Source organism: Notolepis coatsorum (genome assembly GCF_963971535.1).
Source record: "Notolepis coatsorum genome assembly, chromosome: 3".
Classification (NCBI taxonomy): domain Eukaryota; kingdom Metazoa; phylum Chordata; class Actinopteri; order Aulopiformes; family Paralepididae; genus Notolepis; species Notolepis coatsorum.
Genome location: NC_140167.1, coordinates 121,716,478 through 121,732,016, shown reverse-complemented (window position 1 = coordinate 121,732,016; position 15,539 = coordinate 121,716,478). Strand labels below are relative to the sequence as shown.

At 50.0% G+C, this 15,539-nt stretch overlaps 1 protein-coding gene across 1 annotated transcript in view; it reads right to left on the bottom strand.

Annotated features, from left to right (window-relative positions):
• The window catches only part of hdac4 (histone deacetylase 4), a gene marked incomplete at both ends in the record, with an annotated part of 128,197 nt that overhangs the window by 21,259 nt on the left and 91,399 nt on the right, over nucleotides 1-15,539 (bottom strand). The window contains 2 exons of the mRNA XM_084311365.1: nucleotides 7,687-7,784; nucleotides 15,310-15,429. Of these exons, the coding sequence (XP_084167491.1) occupies nucleotides 7,687-7,784; nucleotides 15,310-15,429 (218 nt within the window). The remainder of the gene's footprint in view (nucleotides 1-7,686; nucleotides 7,785-15,309; nucleotides 15,430-15,539) is intronic.

Below are 15,539 nucleotides of genomic sequence, written 5' to 3'. Positions count from 1 at the left end.
AGTGAAGTAACGTAGAGAGACTTATAGTTGAACCCAGCGACGTTCTGGACATAACTACTCATTGAAGACCTCCTGAGGGTTAGCTTTAAGTACAAACGGAGCTAACTAGCTATCATCCATGCCAACGGGCTTTCGGACTAATAGCTATTAATCCTGCCATCGGGCACTAGGAATACAAGGACCGGTCCGTACGAGACCCTTTCCTCCCCAGCGACGACCGGATTATCCTAAGTGTGTCTGCAGCCCTCTGGAAGTAGGAACTCCAGAGGACCACCGTCTCCAGCCACCATCTTGCTTTTCCCTGTGCCGCTTCGCTCTGTCTCACTCCATTCAGAGCTCCACCGGTCGGGTACCCGTAGCATGCAAACAGTCTTTTTGGTGTTTAAATGCAGACATGAGTTAGTCAACCATTCAGTGACCGATGTCAACACCGCTGTTAACTTGTTTGCAGCTTGCTGCTTGGTTTCTGCATGGACATAAATGACCGTATCATCTGCATACATCTGGATGTCAGACTTATTGCATACAGCTGGAAGATCATTAATGTATAAACTAAACAACAGCGGTCCCAATATAGTATAGGGTGTCACAGCCATCCATGGCACCCTACATTGGGACACCCACATTCTCAGACTTCACAAGAGAAGACCGAGCGCAGTATACCGAGCTGCGTATGTGCCTAGAGACAATTATGTCAGGAGTACAAGACGAGTCATACAAGTACGCCATTCTCCTTAAGCATCTCAAGGTAACTAGAGCTCACAACATTGCGCTGGCATACTCTAATTCACAGACTCCCTATTCTGACGCCCTGGCGGCCCTCGACGGACGTTACGGACGTACATGGGACTATGTCATTCAGGAGATACGTGAGATCGAACGTCTCCCCCCGGCTAAAGACAACCGAGCCCTGGACGACCTATCCGTCAAAGTACAGTCCCTAGTAGGGATGCTCGAGTCCCAACGAGAGAAGGGGATGTACGAGTTGTACGCCAACTCCAACGTGGAGCTCATATTGGAGAAGCTCCCCCCATTCCGCCAAGAACGCTTTCGGCGGCAACGAAACTACCGTGACCCGAATGGCCCAGAACAGTCACTGCTGGATCTTGCGGACTTCCTAGCCAGGGAGGTTAGCAGCCTAAGAATTGACACCTTCGCATGTGGTGGCTCGAACATTAAAGAGGGACCTTTAAAGACCAAAGCAGGCCCATCACAGTGATGCACCAGGCCGAGTCAGTGTCACGACAGAAGAGTCACAACCCCCCCGCCAAGGAGAAATGGAAGATCGCATGTCAATACTGCGACAACGAACACTGGCTGTCACAGTGCGACGCATTCAAGAAACTGACCACCGTCGAAGTAAGTCAGTGGATTAAAGCTAACCGCCGCTGCTTCCGCTGCGCGCGCGGCCACATGGCAGCAGCTGCCTTAAGAAGAAGTGTGGCAAGTGTGACGGCGCTCACCTCGAAGCACTGCACGAGAGCAACAAGCGAAACCCAGCCCCACAAAGCAACTCGAGAGCAGAAGTACTCTACATCGACCCCGCGAAAAGTGGGAGCTCCAGGGTGCTCCTCAAGGTGGTATGAGTACTCCTCAGTCACGGGGACAAGGTACTCGACACCTACGCCGTCCTCGACGACGGGTCGGAGAAGACACTCCTCCTCGCCTCCGCCGCGACCCAGTTGGACCTGCGGGGCCCAGAGGAGACCATGACCCTCCGTACCATTCGTCGAGACTTAAAGACAATCAAAGGTGAGAACGTCTCGTTCACCATTGCAGCGATCGACCAGCCTGAGAAGCGGTACAGCATCAGCAAGGCGTTCACGAGCTACGACATAGGTTTGTCACGCTACGATTACCCCATCCCACAGCTGAGGGAAAAGTACGACCACCTACGCCAACTGCCCATACCGCTCATCAGCGGCGCTACACCGACCTTACTCATTGGCTCCGACCACGCGGACCTCATTGTCCCAACTGATGCGGTCCACATCGGACCCAGAGGATGCCCAGCCGCGGTTAAGACCCGACTGGGGTGGACGCTCCAGGGCCCCCTCTCCGGGCCTTCCAGCCGACCAATGTCCACACACTGCCTTTACACCAAGGTGAGCGACACAGACAACACTCTCCTACAGCACGTTGAGAGGCTATGGACACTAGACGCGCTGCCATTCAAGAACGAACGCAAGATGGTTCGGTCCAAAGAGGACAAGTATGCCATCGCTCTACTAGAGCAGAAGACTACGAGGGTCGAGGTCGACGGAGTGCTAAGATGCGCAACCCCACTCTTGAGGCGGGAAGGGATGCCCACTCTGCATGTGCCTAAGGGAGCGACGCACCACTACCTACAGAGCACTGAGCGGCGCCTCGCCAAGGATCCCCCCAAGCAACGATCTATCGCACCGAGATCGAGAAGCTGGTAACAGCCGGCCACATAAAGAAAATCGATGACCACGAGGCAGAAGGGACGACAGAGTCCTGGTACGTGCCCCACCACAAGGTCACCCACAACGGAAAGAACCGCATCGTGTTCAATTGCAGTTATCAGATTGGACAGCAGAATCTGAATAACCTACTCCTGCCCGGCCCGACACTCGGACCCTCCCTCCTCGGCGTCCTGATACGCTTTCGTCAGGACAAAGTGGCCATCAGCGGCGACATCAAGGGAATGTTCCTACAAGTTCGACTGATGGAGGAAGACAAGCCTTTACTGAGGTTTCTGTGGAGGGAGAGGCTCGACGACGAACAACCCTCGATATACCAATGGGAGGTACTCCCCTTCGGCACCACCTGCAGCCCGTGCTGCGCCACGTTCGCGTTACAGAAGCACGTGGCCGAAGACCCCGGAGCCGACGATGATGTCCGACACAGCGTTGAACGAAGTTTCTACGTGGACAACTGCCTACAGAGCGTATCCACGCCAGAAGAAGCAGAGAGCATCCTACTGAAGCTACGGGCTTCGTTAGCCAAAGGTGGATTCGACCTCCGACAGTGGGCCAGTAGCGACCCTCAAGTTCTCCGGCACCTCCCTCCAGAGACTAAGGCCGCGAGCAGCGAGACCTGGATGGCGCACACCCCAGCGAAGCGCAAGAGATGACTCTGGGCCTCGTCCGGTTGCTTCCAGACGGACTCGCTTCATTACCGACACACACCTCTGAGGATGGATCAGGAGACGTCCACGACTAGACTGACCACTCGGCGGAGTGTGTACCGAACACTCGCCAGCCAGTACGACCCAATGGGGTGTATTCTCCCCTACACCACCCGGGCGAAGATGCTGGTGAGAGAACTGTGGGCCAAGGAGCAGGGCTGGGATGACCCCATACCCGAGCACCTAGCCACCACATGGAGAGAGTGGGAGGATGAACTTGTCTTACTCCACGAGGTGGCCATCCCGCAGAGCTACTTCCCTCCTACCGTGCGCTTGGAGACTTGTGAGGTCGACTTGCACGTCTTCATCGACGCCTCAGAAGTGGCGTACGGATCAGTGGCCTACCTGAGGGCTCGAGAAGAGGGAGTTCTGAACTCCAAGCCCCTCGGCTACGTTCCAAGCGACGTAGCTGACATCGACCCCATCACCCCAAACTACCTCTTGATGGGGCGGCCGGACCCTGCCCTTTCTCAGACGGTGTACAGACAGAACGGGAGGAACGGACGGAGAATGTGGAGACACAGCCAAGTACTGGCCGACCAGTCTTGGGCCCGCTTCCTCCTACGCTACTTACCCTCCCTTCCAGCCCGTCAGAAATGGGTGAAAGACAGGGACAACCTGACCGTGGGGACCGTCGTGATGATCATAGACCAGTCACTACCCCGAGCTACGTGGCCAGCCGGCCGTGTGAGCAGAGTGATCAATGGTTCGGATGGGAAGGTCAGAGCGGCAGAAGTCATCGTCCAAGGGCGGACTTATACCAGACCAGTAGCTAAGTTGATAGAGCTTCCTGCGTTCCCTGACCCCCCTGACGACGACGATAACCCACTGACTTTATAGATTACTTCCAACTCCCCACAGCCCATTATGGAGAAGTTGACTTGACCCTTAATATTAATCTGTGCCCCAAATTTTATTTGCTAATTAGGTTCGGACTAATTAGGGGGCGGCTGTTCTGAAGGTCCAGATTAACACTGAAAGTCTGTGTTTATTATTTTGTATAACTTATATATTGTTTATATATATAAGATATATATTTTCACGTCATCTGTTTGCCTAACAGGATTCATCATTCGCTTATTTGTATATGTCCCATTCTTAACGCCGTAGGCGCCAGTGCGCGCGCCCCTCTAGACATGTTTCAGAACATGTTCAGACATGCCCGGACAATTGAGAGAGCGTATTGATCTGTATGGGTGAACAGGCTCAGTCCACAGGAAAACTAACAGAGTGAGAGAGAAGTAACGTTTGGCGCAGTTGTAAACAGGACGGCCAGGCAACGTATCGTTATTAGAGAGCCGCACGGCTACTTAGATACAACCATAATATTGTCGAGCCCTTATTGGCACAGTATAGTGACTTGTGTAAGTGAAGTAACGTGGAGAGACTTATAGTTGAACCCAGCGACGTTCTGGACTACTCATTGAAGACCTCCTGCGGGTTAGCTTTAAGTACAAACGGAGCTAACTAGCTATCATCCATGCCAACGGGCTTTCGGACTAATAGCTATTAATCCTGCCATCGGGCACTAGGAATACAAGGACCGGTCCGTACGAGACCCTTTCCTCCCCAGCGACGACCGGATTATCCTAAGTGTGTCTGCAGCCCTCTGGAAGTAGGAACTCCAGAGGACCACCGTCTCCAGCCACCATCTTGCTTTTCCCTGTGCCGCTTCGCTCCGTCTCACTCCATTCAGAGCTCCACCGGTCGGGTACCCGTAGTATAGGAACTATCGTTACCTCTGACGTTGTTGCACTGACATTCTATTATTAAAGGAGAGCTGTGTTATATAATATGTATGTTTACTATTAACATTAAAATGCTTGTTCAAATTGTATCCCTGTCCCCACGCCGTTAATAGAGTGTCCGCCATTTTGTGTACTCATACTGTCTGGCCATTAACATTCTTTAGCAGTGGTTTAATCTAAACATCTAAATACAGTCAGGGTTGTGTAGCCCCTTAGCTACAACTTTATTAACTCTTTGGACGCCAGACACGAGGATAGTCGGGTTATCTCGCTGACGGTTCAGCGCCAGACCCGACTATACAGGTTTTCTTTTTTTATCCACTTTTTCTCCTCTTTTTCTATTTTTTCTCCCATCCCAATTTCGCTGTGCCAATTCTCCCCTCCCCTGTCTTGAACGTTGCTCGCATATGCCCCCAACTGGCCGGTTGTAGGGAGGATAGAAGCCTTGCATCACGTGTCTCCTCCGATACACGAGGAGCCAGCCTGTCACATCTTTTCACCTGCCAGCGCGGACTCTCATTGGCGAGGTGTAACGTGTGGGAGGCTCACACTACCCCCGCCATTTCCTGCCTCTGCTGTGCAGGCGTCCCCCAACCGACCTGTAGGAGTCGCTGTCCACAACGTCCAGATTACCACCTATCGACTTCCAGCCACTAACTCTGTCAATTGAGTTAGTATGACAACTGGCCCAAGCCGGAGGCAACGCCGACAGCCGGATTCGAATCCGGTGTCTCTTGCGTTGGTGACGAGCGCAATGTCCGCTGCGCCACCCAGCCGCCCTGTATAGTCAGGTTTTCATCGTTATTTCTTTTATTCTATATTTCCATTCATTACTGGCACATGGACTCGGGGTAAACATGGGGAATCATCCTGAGAATGCCAAAGTGCAATACCGGCCGCATCCACCCAGGTGGCAGTATCGAGCACCCTTTGAAACCTTATATCTTGGCCTGTGCAACGATCAAATGTCTCCGGGCACATTTTTCTTTGTCAGGCGAGGCGAGCGGGTATCCCGATCGCATTGAGAAGCGTCAAATGCCTCCGATGCATCTGTTGTGGTGGATTATGTTGGCGACACGATGGACACCAGTACTTGGACTCGCGATCACATAATTGGAATATTCTTTTTGGGGTACCTCCTAGTGAAGGTAAGGACTAAATGATATCAATCCTGCTTTGAATTTGACCTTGATGTGTGTGTGTAACGTTACTCCACAACGTATGCCGTTGGTGACGATCAAAGCTTCAAACCCCCCCCCCCCCTTTCATGAATTCATGATGAAACATAATACCTATTATATACATTTGATTTGGAAATAGTATTGAACGATAAGATAGTTGATGTCAAATGGCCATAGTATTGTATCCATAGCTATAATATAGAATATATAGCCCTGCAAAAACTGCCACTTATTCCTATCTTTTAGAGCGTTGGCGTGATAGGAACTAAGATGCTCTAGGCCTCCAGCGCTGAATGAGTTAAAGTAGTGACGTGTCCAAACTAGGGCTGTCCCCGACTAAGGATTTGTTTTTTTGTATCCACTTTTTCTCCCCATTTTTCTATTTTTCTCCCATCCCAATTTCGTAGTATCCAATTCTTCCCTCCCCTGTCTTGAACGTTGCTAGACTATGCCTCCCACTGGTCGGCTGTAGTGAGGACAGAAGCCTTGCATCATGTGTCCCCTCCGGTACACGAGGAGGCAGCCTGTCGCATCTTTTCACCGCAGCAGCTCGAACTCTCAGTGGCGAGGAGTAACGCGTGGGAGGCTCACGCTGCCCCCGCTACTTCCTGCTTCTGCCGTACCGGCGTCACCAAACCAACCTGTAGGAGTCGCTGTCCACAACGTCCAATCCCCACCCACCGGCTTTCCCACCCTCTAACACTTGCCAATTGTGTTAGTATGAACGACCGGCCAGCCGGTAGCAACGCCGAGAGCTGGGCTCGAACCCAGCGTCTCCTGCGTTAGAGGCAAGCGCCTTGCCCACTGCGCCCCCGACTAAGGATTTGTATAGTCGACTTTGATTGGCCAACATTTTCCGATAGTCGACTGGCAGTCGACTACAAAAAAAATATATATATTATAAAAAAAATATATCCTATTTATTATTATTATTTTTTTATCATTCCATTTGGGCTGTGGGGGGTGCTTTTGTCTGAAGGAGTCGACTGAAGGCTTCTTGTCCTCTGCGAAAGCATGCAATTGGTCCACTGATGAATACATCTTGATATTTGTCTAGTCTAGTGTATTCATTATACAGGTGAAATCCTCTTTCAGTGCCTCTGTGCCCGTTTTCTTAGGCAGTTAGCCTCTCTGGTATGCGCGCCATTAGTGTTAGCCACGCTTTTAGGCCTCTTTGCTTTTAGAAAGAATAAAAGATTTAAATTTTTTATTTTTTTTATAATTTTTTTGCATTCAACTAAGAGGTTGGCAGTCAACTACGACTCCTTTCGATGTCGACTATTCGACTAATCGGGGTCAGCCCTATAGTCCAAACCAAGAGTCTAAAGGAGTTGCACCAGAATCAAAAGGTGTTTTGTACAATATTATACATCAATGCTATGGTACACTTCTCTCCATCTCTTGGTTATGAAAGTATAGAATAGTTATAAATATAAAGTAGGTATATTAGTGCTTAACAAGCATCTCACATCTTTTCACTCTTCCTGTCTTCCAGGAAAACAGATGACTGGCCTGAATGGCCTGTGTGACTGGGAGGAGGGGGTGGACTGGTGGAGTTGAGCCTCCATTGTTCTGGGGTGAAATTAGCAGTGAAGTGTCTTCTCACCTGAAGGCAGCCATGTAATCAGTGTCTCCCATAGGAGGGTCCAGGCCTCCAGTGAAGGCCATGTTCACATTGAAGCCCACGCCTGCTCCACTGCCCACCTACAGCATGCGTGCACACACACACACACAGACACACACACAGATACACATGACTAAGTTAGTGATGAATGCACATGGAGAGATGCAGTCTGACTTGCACATGGACAGACACAGACACAGACACACGCACGTACACACACTCACACACACACGCGCACACACGCACACGCACACGCACACACACACACACACACACACACACACACACACACACACACACACACACACACACACACACACACACACACACACACACACACACACACACACACATACACACACGCTCACAAACACATACATAGGCAAAGCTCCTATTTGAACCCCGACTTGTCATAATATTCACCCAGATTGATGTTGTCGTCCCCCTTACCAGCGCACATTGTTCACAGATCTTTCGGACTGTTGTTGCTCTTTGTTTGGCTTTATGTATGAGAATGTTGTTAGTTCTCAGGTATACCAACATCCTCCTGCTTCCGGCATGTCCAAGGTTATCATATACCTGTCCGATCATGTGAGTAGCCTCGTCCTGTTAGCAATGGCTAGTTAGCCTGCTATTCGCTCCTATTCGCAATGGCTATTTCAGCCTGCTCGCAATGGCTATTTCAGCCTGCTATTCACAAAGTAGAGTTTTTTCTACTTAAGTTCTGACTTTAAGTAAGCATTTAGTTACTTCAAGTTCAAGTGACTTTAGGGCTCCCTAGCCCTATTAGTCGCGAGTAAACGCCACTTCAAGTGGTTCCTTATGAACCCTCTCTTGTTCCTGATAGATTTTTTACCTCTTAGGCTGTCTGCTGCGCTTTGCAGACCTCTACGTCACTCATTGTTCCAGATCTCGAGCACTTAGGAGGAGTCTTGGTTGGAGAGGATTGCTTGCTGATAAGATCACACTTGAGTAAGGTTTTAACTCAAATCTGTAATAAATTTTACTCCAGAGGCCCCTGACCGCAGTTATTTCAGTTCATATTCTTTCGGCTTTTGATACCTATTCAATTAGCATAAAGCCCAACTCACGAATGTTCTAAGCCCCAGAACCTCCAATCCGTTTTGACAGACCTATAAACCAGTGACTCGGCCGCCCAAGCACCACAGCGTCCTGTATGCTGAAGCTTCCGAGTCCCCACAAATCTGATAGGCCCGTCGGATATAGAGACCCTGATGCTCGCTCTGTCCCCCCGCGTCAAGGTGCTAAGCTTGATGAGAGTTTGCAGAGTCTCAATTTTTATCCATAGGCGCTGGTGAGTGTACATCTCACGCAGCTGATATGGTTGGTACAGGTGCTAACCTACCAGATGGTAGCTGTCAGGAAATCCCCTTTGCATGAAATAGATTACAAATTCTTTCGTCCTCTCTACTCTGGTTTAGAGAAAAGACGGACATCTTTACAGTATTTGTGTTGAGAAAGCATTTTGACTTGGTCATACAGCATGCATTCCGTCCGTAACTGGTCTCGGGACCATGCTGCGCATTTGGCTGCAAGACGGTTACCACCTGGTACACCGATGAATAGCTTTTCAAGCAGTAAGCCTGATCTTCGCCTAGGCGTTCCACGTATGACTGATTCTGCTGCAACAGTGAGAGACAAGCTCCCGTCTCGCACCTGTGGGATTAGTTTCTCCACCATATTTTCCCCTGGATCTTGACCGGGGATTCTTACTTCCATTTCCATCATTTGGGCCATTGAAGCCCCTTCGGGGACCTCCAGTCCTTTGAGGTGTCTCAAAATGCGAGCGGCCTCCGGGTCATCATAGAGAGGTGACCCATGGAAAATCTGAGCACACTTATGGATATAAGCAGCCTGGGTCTCCCCTCGAAGCATTTCTGGGGCCAGTTTTTTGAGCACTTGGGTTTTGCTTAACAATTCTTGTGCTTTGTTGCTTTCTCCATATTGGGTGCTGTCACGCAGACTCCTGCCTGTATGTGAACTCTTTCCTCTCGGTCGGTAAATGTCTCCGGGAGATTGGGCTAGTATGGAGTGAGGGCTCACTTCCGGTCGGTGTTCCTCTGTGCTGTGTCTCAGGGCTCGGATTGGGCTTATGGACGGGGCCTCGTTCAACCAGTTTCTTTCTCTCCTGGCTATTTCAGCCATGGCCCTGTCTAGCTTGTACACCTGTTCACGTAGTATGTCATAGCCTGCATGTAAGTGTGCATGCTTGTATGGTTCTGTTACCCCAGGGTGAGACAACACTTTTTCTGCCAGAGGTGACCGGGCTAAGGCCTGAGCCGTTCCCCATCTCACGGGATATGCTGGCATAATATCCCCTGTTTCCTTTCCTTCCAAGTCTCCTTCACTCTCTTCGGAGACGTCCTCCAATCCTGAGCTCCAGGTCAAGCCTGAGGGTGACTGAAAGGTGGTGCCTTTCAGAGTAGGCCCCTTGCCTATAGGTCTCAGTTTGACCGGTTTCGCTCTCTTGTTTCGAGGTCTAGGAGGTTCGCCCCTCGGGTACCGAACTCTCTCCCTAGATCTTGATCGAGATGAAGACTTGGAGGATGCTCTGGAGCTTGACCTATCCCGGTCTCCCTCCATTCCTGAGTCCTGATTTAGATCAGTATACTCCTGTTCGCTACTTGCTGGGTCGTCCCCTGAGTCCGGGGGACGGCCTAGAAGTCTATGGATACTCCTGGCCTGAGATCGCGCAGGTTCCGCCTTTTCAGGTTCGAACGGTACTGTCGGTCTCCTGGGTGTGGATGATCTCCCTCTCTCCGCTGCTCGGGAGGAGTTCTGGGAGTTGGACCTTTCTTTCCTGGGTACGGGTCCCGATCCCTTAGGGTTCGGAGGGGGAGTGAGAGGTACCAATGCAGGCTCATCGTCCTCGTCTTCCTCACCCTCCCCGGCTCTATCCACGGCCAGGGTTATTGACTCATGGTCCCTAGGTTCCATCATGAGACGGATCTCCGTGTGCCCTGCACTCCTTAGGCTTGAGATCGCGCTGATTACGGCTTTCCCCAACCATATGCCTCTTTGGCCATATCCTCGAGACCTGCCCCACATCAGGTTTATGGCTAGTCGGTAGGGCATGTCCTTAGTACCGTGGCCAGCATAGATTTCCCTTTTCTGCAGTAGTTCCTTTATACGGGACACCAGTCTGTCCCAGTTTATGTGTGAGGACTCTATCTCCTTGTATTGGTCTTGACTTAGTGTCACATGAACAATTTTCTCCGCGTGAAACACCTCATAATCACACTCTGTGATTACTGCCTTGCCTGGTTTCAGGGGCTTTTTGGTCCTTTTTTCCATTACCTGTTTCCTCAGGTTTCGGTAGTAAGAGCCTCCTGCCGTTACCATGCTTGTTTCCCATCTACCATAGTTCGTCAGTGACGGTCCAGTGAAGGTGAGGATTGACCATGGTGTATCAGAGTTATCGGTCCAGACTGGGTGGTTAGTGACTGTTATGTTTGGTGATTGTCTGTGAGACCTTGTAGATGTCACTCTCACCCCTGAGTGTTCACCACGGGGAGATATATAGGTTGCTCTCGCTTGCCTCACTTCCTCGTGACCACGTGGTCCTGGGCTTATGCACTGCAGGGAGTGATCTCGCTCCTGCAGCTCCTTCAGCTCCTCCTCAAACTCCTCCTTCTCCAGACGAGACTGCAGCAGCTCCTGTTTGGTGCTTCGCAGTTCGTCTCTGGTGGTGTGGAACTGCTCCATCCAGTGGGCACTCTCGTCCCTGCAGTCCTCTAGCTGCTGCTGCAGGGAGCGCACCGAGGTGTTCACACGCTGCCGCTCTGCCTCGATACCTGCCTGAGACTGGGACACCTGCTCCATGCTGCTCCTCAGCCTCTCCATGTCGGTGCTGTACTGCTCCCTGAGGGTCTCGGATCTCCCGGTCGTGCGTGGCCACCTCGTCCTTCAGCGCCCCCTTCAGGGCCGTGAGCTCCCGCTCCCGCTGCCTCAGCGTCTCCTGGAGCTGGAGGTTGTCATCCAGTTAGCATTCAGTTCACTCCTGGCTTGTCAGCCCATGTTCCAGTGAACACGCCGTTTTAGCTAGCGTCACGTAGCCTCGGGCTAGGTAGCCATCCAGGGAACATTCAGTGAACGGTCGTCTTGGCTGCGTGTCACGTAGTCTCCCCTCCTCACAAACAGTATCTTTGGGCTAGGGGAGCCATCGCCTTTCTGTGAACGGGTCGTTTTGACTTCGCTTCACATCCAGTCTCCCCTCCTTACAAACAGTGTCTTTGGGCTAGGGAGCCCTCGCCTTTCTGTGAACGGCCGTTTTGGCTTCGCTTCACATCCAGTCTCCCCTCCTTACAAACAGTGTCTTTGGGCTAGGGAGCCCTCGCCTTTCTGTGAACGGCCGTTTTGGCTTCGCTTCACATCCAGTCTCCCCTCCTTACAAACAGTGTCTTTGGGCTAGGGAGCCCTCGCCTTTCTGTGAACGGCCGTTTTGGCTTCGCTTCACATCCAGTCTCCCCTCCTTACAAACAGTGTCTTTGGGCTAGGGAGCCCTCGCCTTTCTGTGAACGGCCGTTTTGGCTTCGCTTCACATCCAGTCTCCCCTCCTTACAAACAGTGTCTTTGGGCTAGGGAGCCCTCGCCTTTCTGTGAACGGCCGTTTTGGCTTCGCTTCACATCCAGTCTCCCCTCCTTACAAACAGTGTCTTTGGGCTAGGGAGCCCTCGCCTTTCTGTGAACGGCCGTTTTGGCTTCGCTTCACATCCAGCTCCCCCTCCTTACAAACAGTGTCTTTGGGCTAGGGAGCCCTCGCCTTTCTGTGAACGGTCGTTTTGACTTCGCTTCACATCCAGCTCCCCCTCCTTACAAACAGTGTCTTTGGGCTAGGGAGCCCTCGCCTTTCTGTGAACGGTCGTTTTGACTTCGCTTCACATCCAGTCTCCCCTCCTTACAAACAGTGTCTTTGGGCTAGGGAGCCCTCGCCTTTCTGTGAACGGCCGTTTTGGCTTCGCTTCACATCCAGCTCCCCCTCCTTACAAACAGTGTCTTTGGGCTAGGGAGCCCTCGCCTTTCTGTGAACGGTCGTTTTGACTTCGCTTCACATCCAGCTCCCCCTCCTTACAAACAGTGTCTTTGGGCTAGGGAGCCCTCGCCTTTCTGTGAACGGTCGTTTTGACTTCGCTTCACATCCAGCTCCCCCTCCTTACAAACGGTGTCTTTGGGCTAGGGAGCCCTCGCCTTGGGTAGGGCCAGTTCGCTTCCTGTGGGCAAAGCACGAAATTATGCTGCACTTGTAACTCCCCCCAGAGCTCTATAAACATTATGTTACCCTTTAGTTGTGAGTAAACGTTGCTTTAATCACCAAGATAGAGCTTTCTATTCATTTGTGATATCCCCGAGTAGAGCCTTCCACTCGAGTCGCCAGTAGAGCTTTCTACTTTAATTTTAGCCAAATCTGTGATTTAATTTCACTCCAGAGGCTTTTGACAGTAGTCCTGTCTTCTTCGGCCGTTTAGCACCTATTTTGGTTAGTATAAATGCCCACCCAGGGACGCCATGTTGAGTACCGGTCGTAAACCGAGGTCAGATTGATTATCCCATAACTCTTTAGTCCGAATCCCAGCTTCAAGCAGCGTCCCGCGAAGCGTGAGACATCTAGGACTCAATTTGTCTATAACGTTCAGGGCTTAAACTCACCAGACCTCGGCTCACACACAGGAACCCCCCGTCCCCTCCAGTAATACAGTTGATTAAATGGAGTTGCGGGGTATATTTTTATTCTATTTGCACTGGGACGGACTCTCTTTAATTAGATGAGGTCCATTTCCCTAATCCGTTACACGTATTATCACTATATGGCTTTACTTGATAATCTCAATATACAGAATTCACCTTTAGTCCTTAATGCATAATCATAAGTCTCCTTTTACTTTACTTGATAAAGCCACACTTCTAACGTTTTTATCATTAATCAAAAATGCATGGGGTGAAGTTACAAATGCAGAACACATTTCAATGCTTACCCGGCCGTCTGAGAGTGAAGAAAAGATACAAAGGATATTTATAAAGAGGTAATTTTAATTAGAAAAAGCTAGTTACAAGAGAGGACTGAAGTGGAAAAGTGTCCATTTCAGTAAAAATATGTACAGAACAAAACATCTCATCTCTGCACGGCTTGTGCCCCGTGTCTGGCAGCATTCTTCTCATCTCTCAAAAAAGTCTCTAAGCACCATTCTTCTTCTCTCTCCAGCTCAGTGTAAAATCCCCCTCTTGAAAGGGCAACCATCCCTTTTATATCCATCTTACAATATTTCCGATTGGTCTGAACACAGTCAAGTCACAGGCTGTCACTTTTGTTTAGCAAACCAGAGTACAATACGTAATTCGTATGAGCTCCTCCTTCTTGGTACTAACGTTACTTCTCGTTACCTAGTGGTTTTTAAGTAACAGAAAGTCCCTTATCCCTTCAGAACAGACAACTGCTTTGTCTGTGGGGATCACGTGACATGGTACCGGGCACGAAGCCATCCCTAGGATTTCTTATCAAGCTTCCTAAAAGATCTCCTCCAGAAAGCAGTTTTTACCCATCATTCTTTTAGTATTATTCTCTAATGACAGTTAATTCCTATTAATTATAAGCATGCCATTTATGAAAACTTTTACTGTACACATTAAACATTTAATTGTTATATAGTTTCTTTTTTAAGATCTCCCTCTATAGATTCAAGACTCCCTGGTTTTCAACCAGCAACCCTTCCCGTCTGAAAGGGTTAACATTACACAGCTCTTTCTCCTCTGTCTCTGTCTCTCTCCTCTCCAGAGGCCCACATTCCGCTGGTTCACTCCCTTTTCACAGCTTTTCACAGACAGGCCCCTTCCATGGAGACATTTAAAGGCTCAGTTCCATTTTTTTATAAGTAGAGCCATCATAGAGCTGTCTTTCCAGAGTTCAGTTTAAAGATTTATACTGGTCATATAGGAACGACCCAGGATGTCATTGTCAAAAAGTGTCACTTGTTCTGTGGCACTTCTCAGGAGTGTGTGGTGCTTTGATTGTAATACAGACAGACAGTTGACCAGTACACAGACCACACTATATGTCTTCCACTGCTGGAGTGGCTGAGCTGAGAGCACTGGAGCTAATGTACAGAGTCTTGGCAGCTCTTGTTGGAACTGCTGCCACCTACCTGTCAGAAGCTCACACACAGGCTTCCAGACCGCAACAAATCTCTCCCCCTCAGAGATGGGCCAACACACACACACACACACCCATACATACTGTACATACATGCATGCAAATGCAAGCTCCCACACAGGCACGTGCTTCATATTGGTCTGTATCCAAACATGAACTTGCTAAAGCTAGACATAGTAGCTGAGAATGATCACTCATTGACTTTGATGTTCAGATCGTGCTCGTATCTAGCACTAGTATCCACTAATACACACACACACACACACACACACACACACACACACACACACACACACACACACACACACACACACACACACACACACACACACACACACACACACACACACACACACACACACACACACACACACACACACACACACACACACACACACACACACACACCACATACACAATAGACAGATGGCGCTTCTTACCTCATCCGGCGCCCCGCTGCCGGGGAAGAAGTTTCCATCGTCATAGCGATGAAGAGACAGGTAGAGAATGTTGGGGTCGCTGTAGAAGGCCTGCTGGGTACCATTACCGTGGTGGACATCCTAGTGACCAACAGGAACAAGTTAGAATACGAAAAACAAGCTGAAAGTACCTGGGAAAGTGAGGCAGGCAATATTTATGTTATTTTACTTAAAATAAATATAACATATAA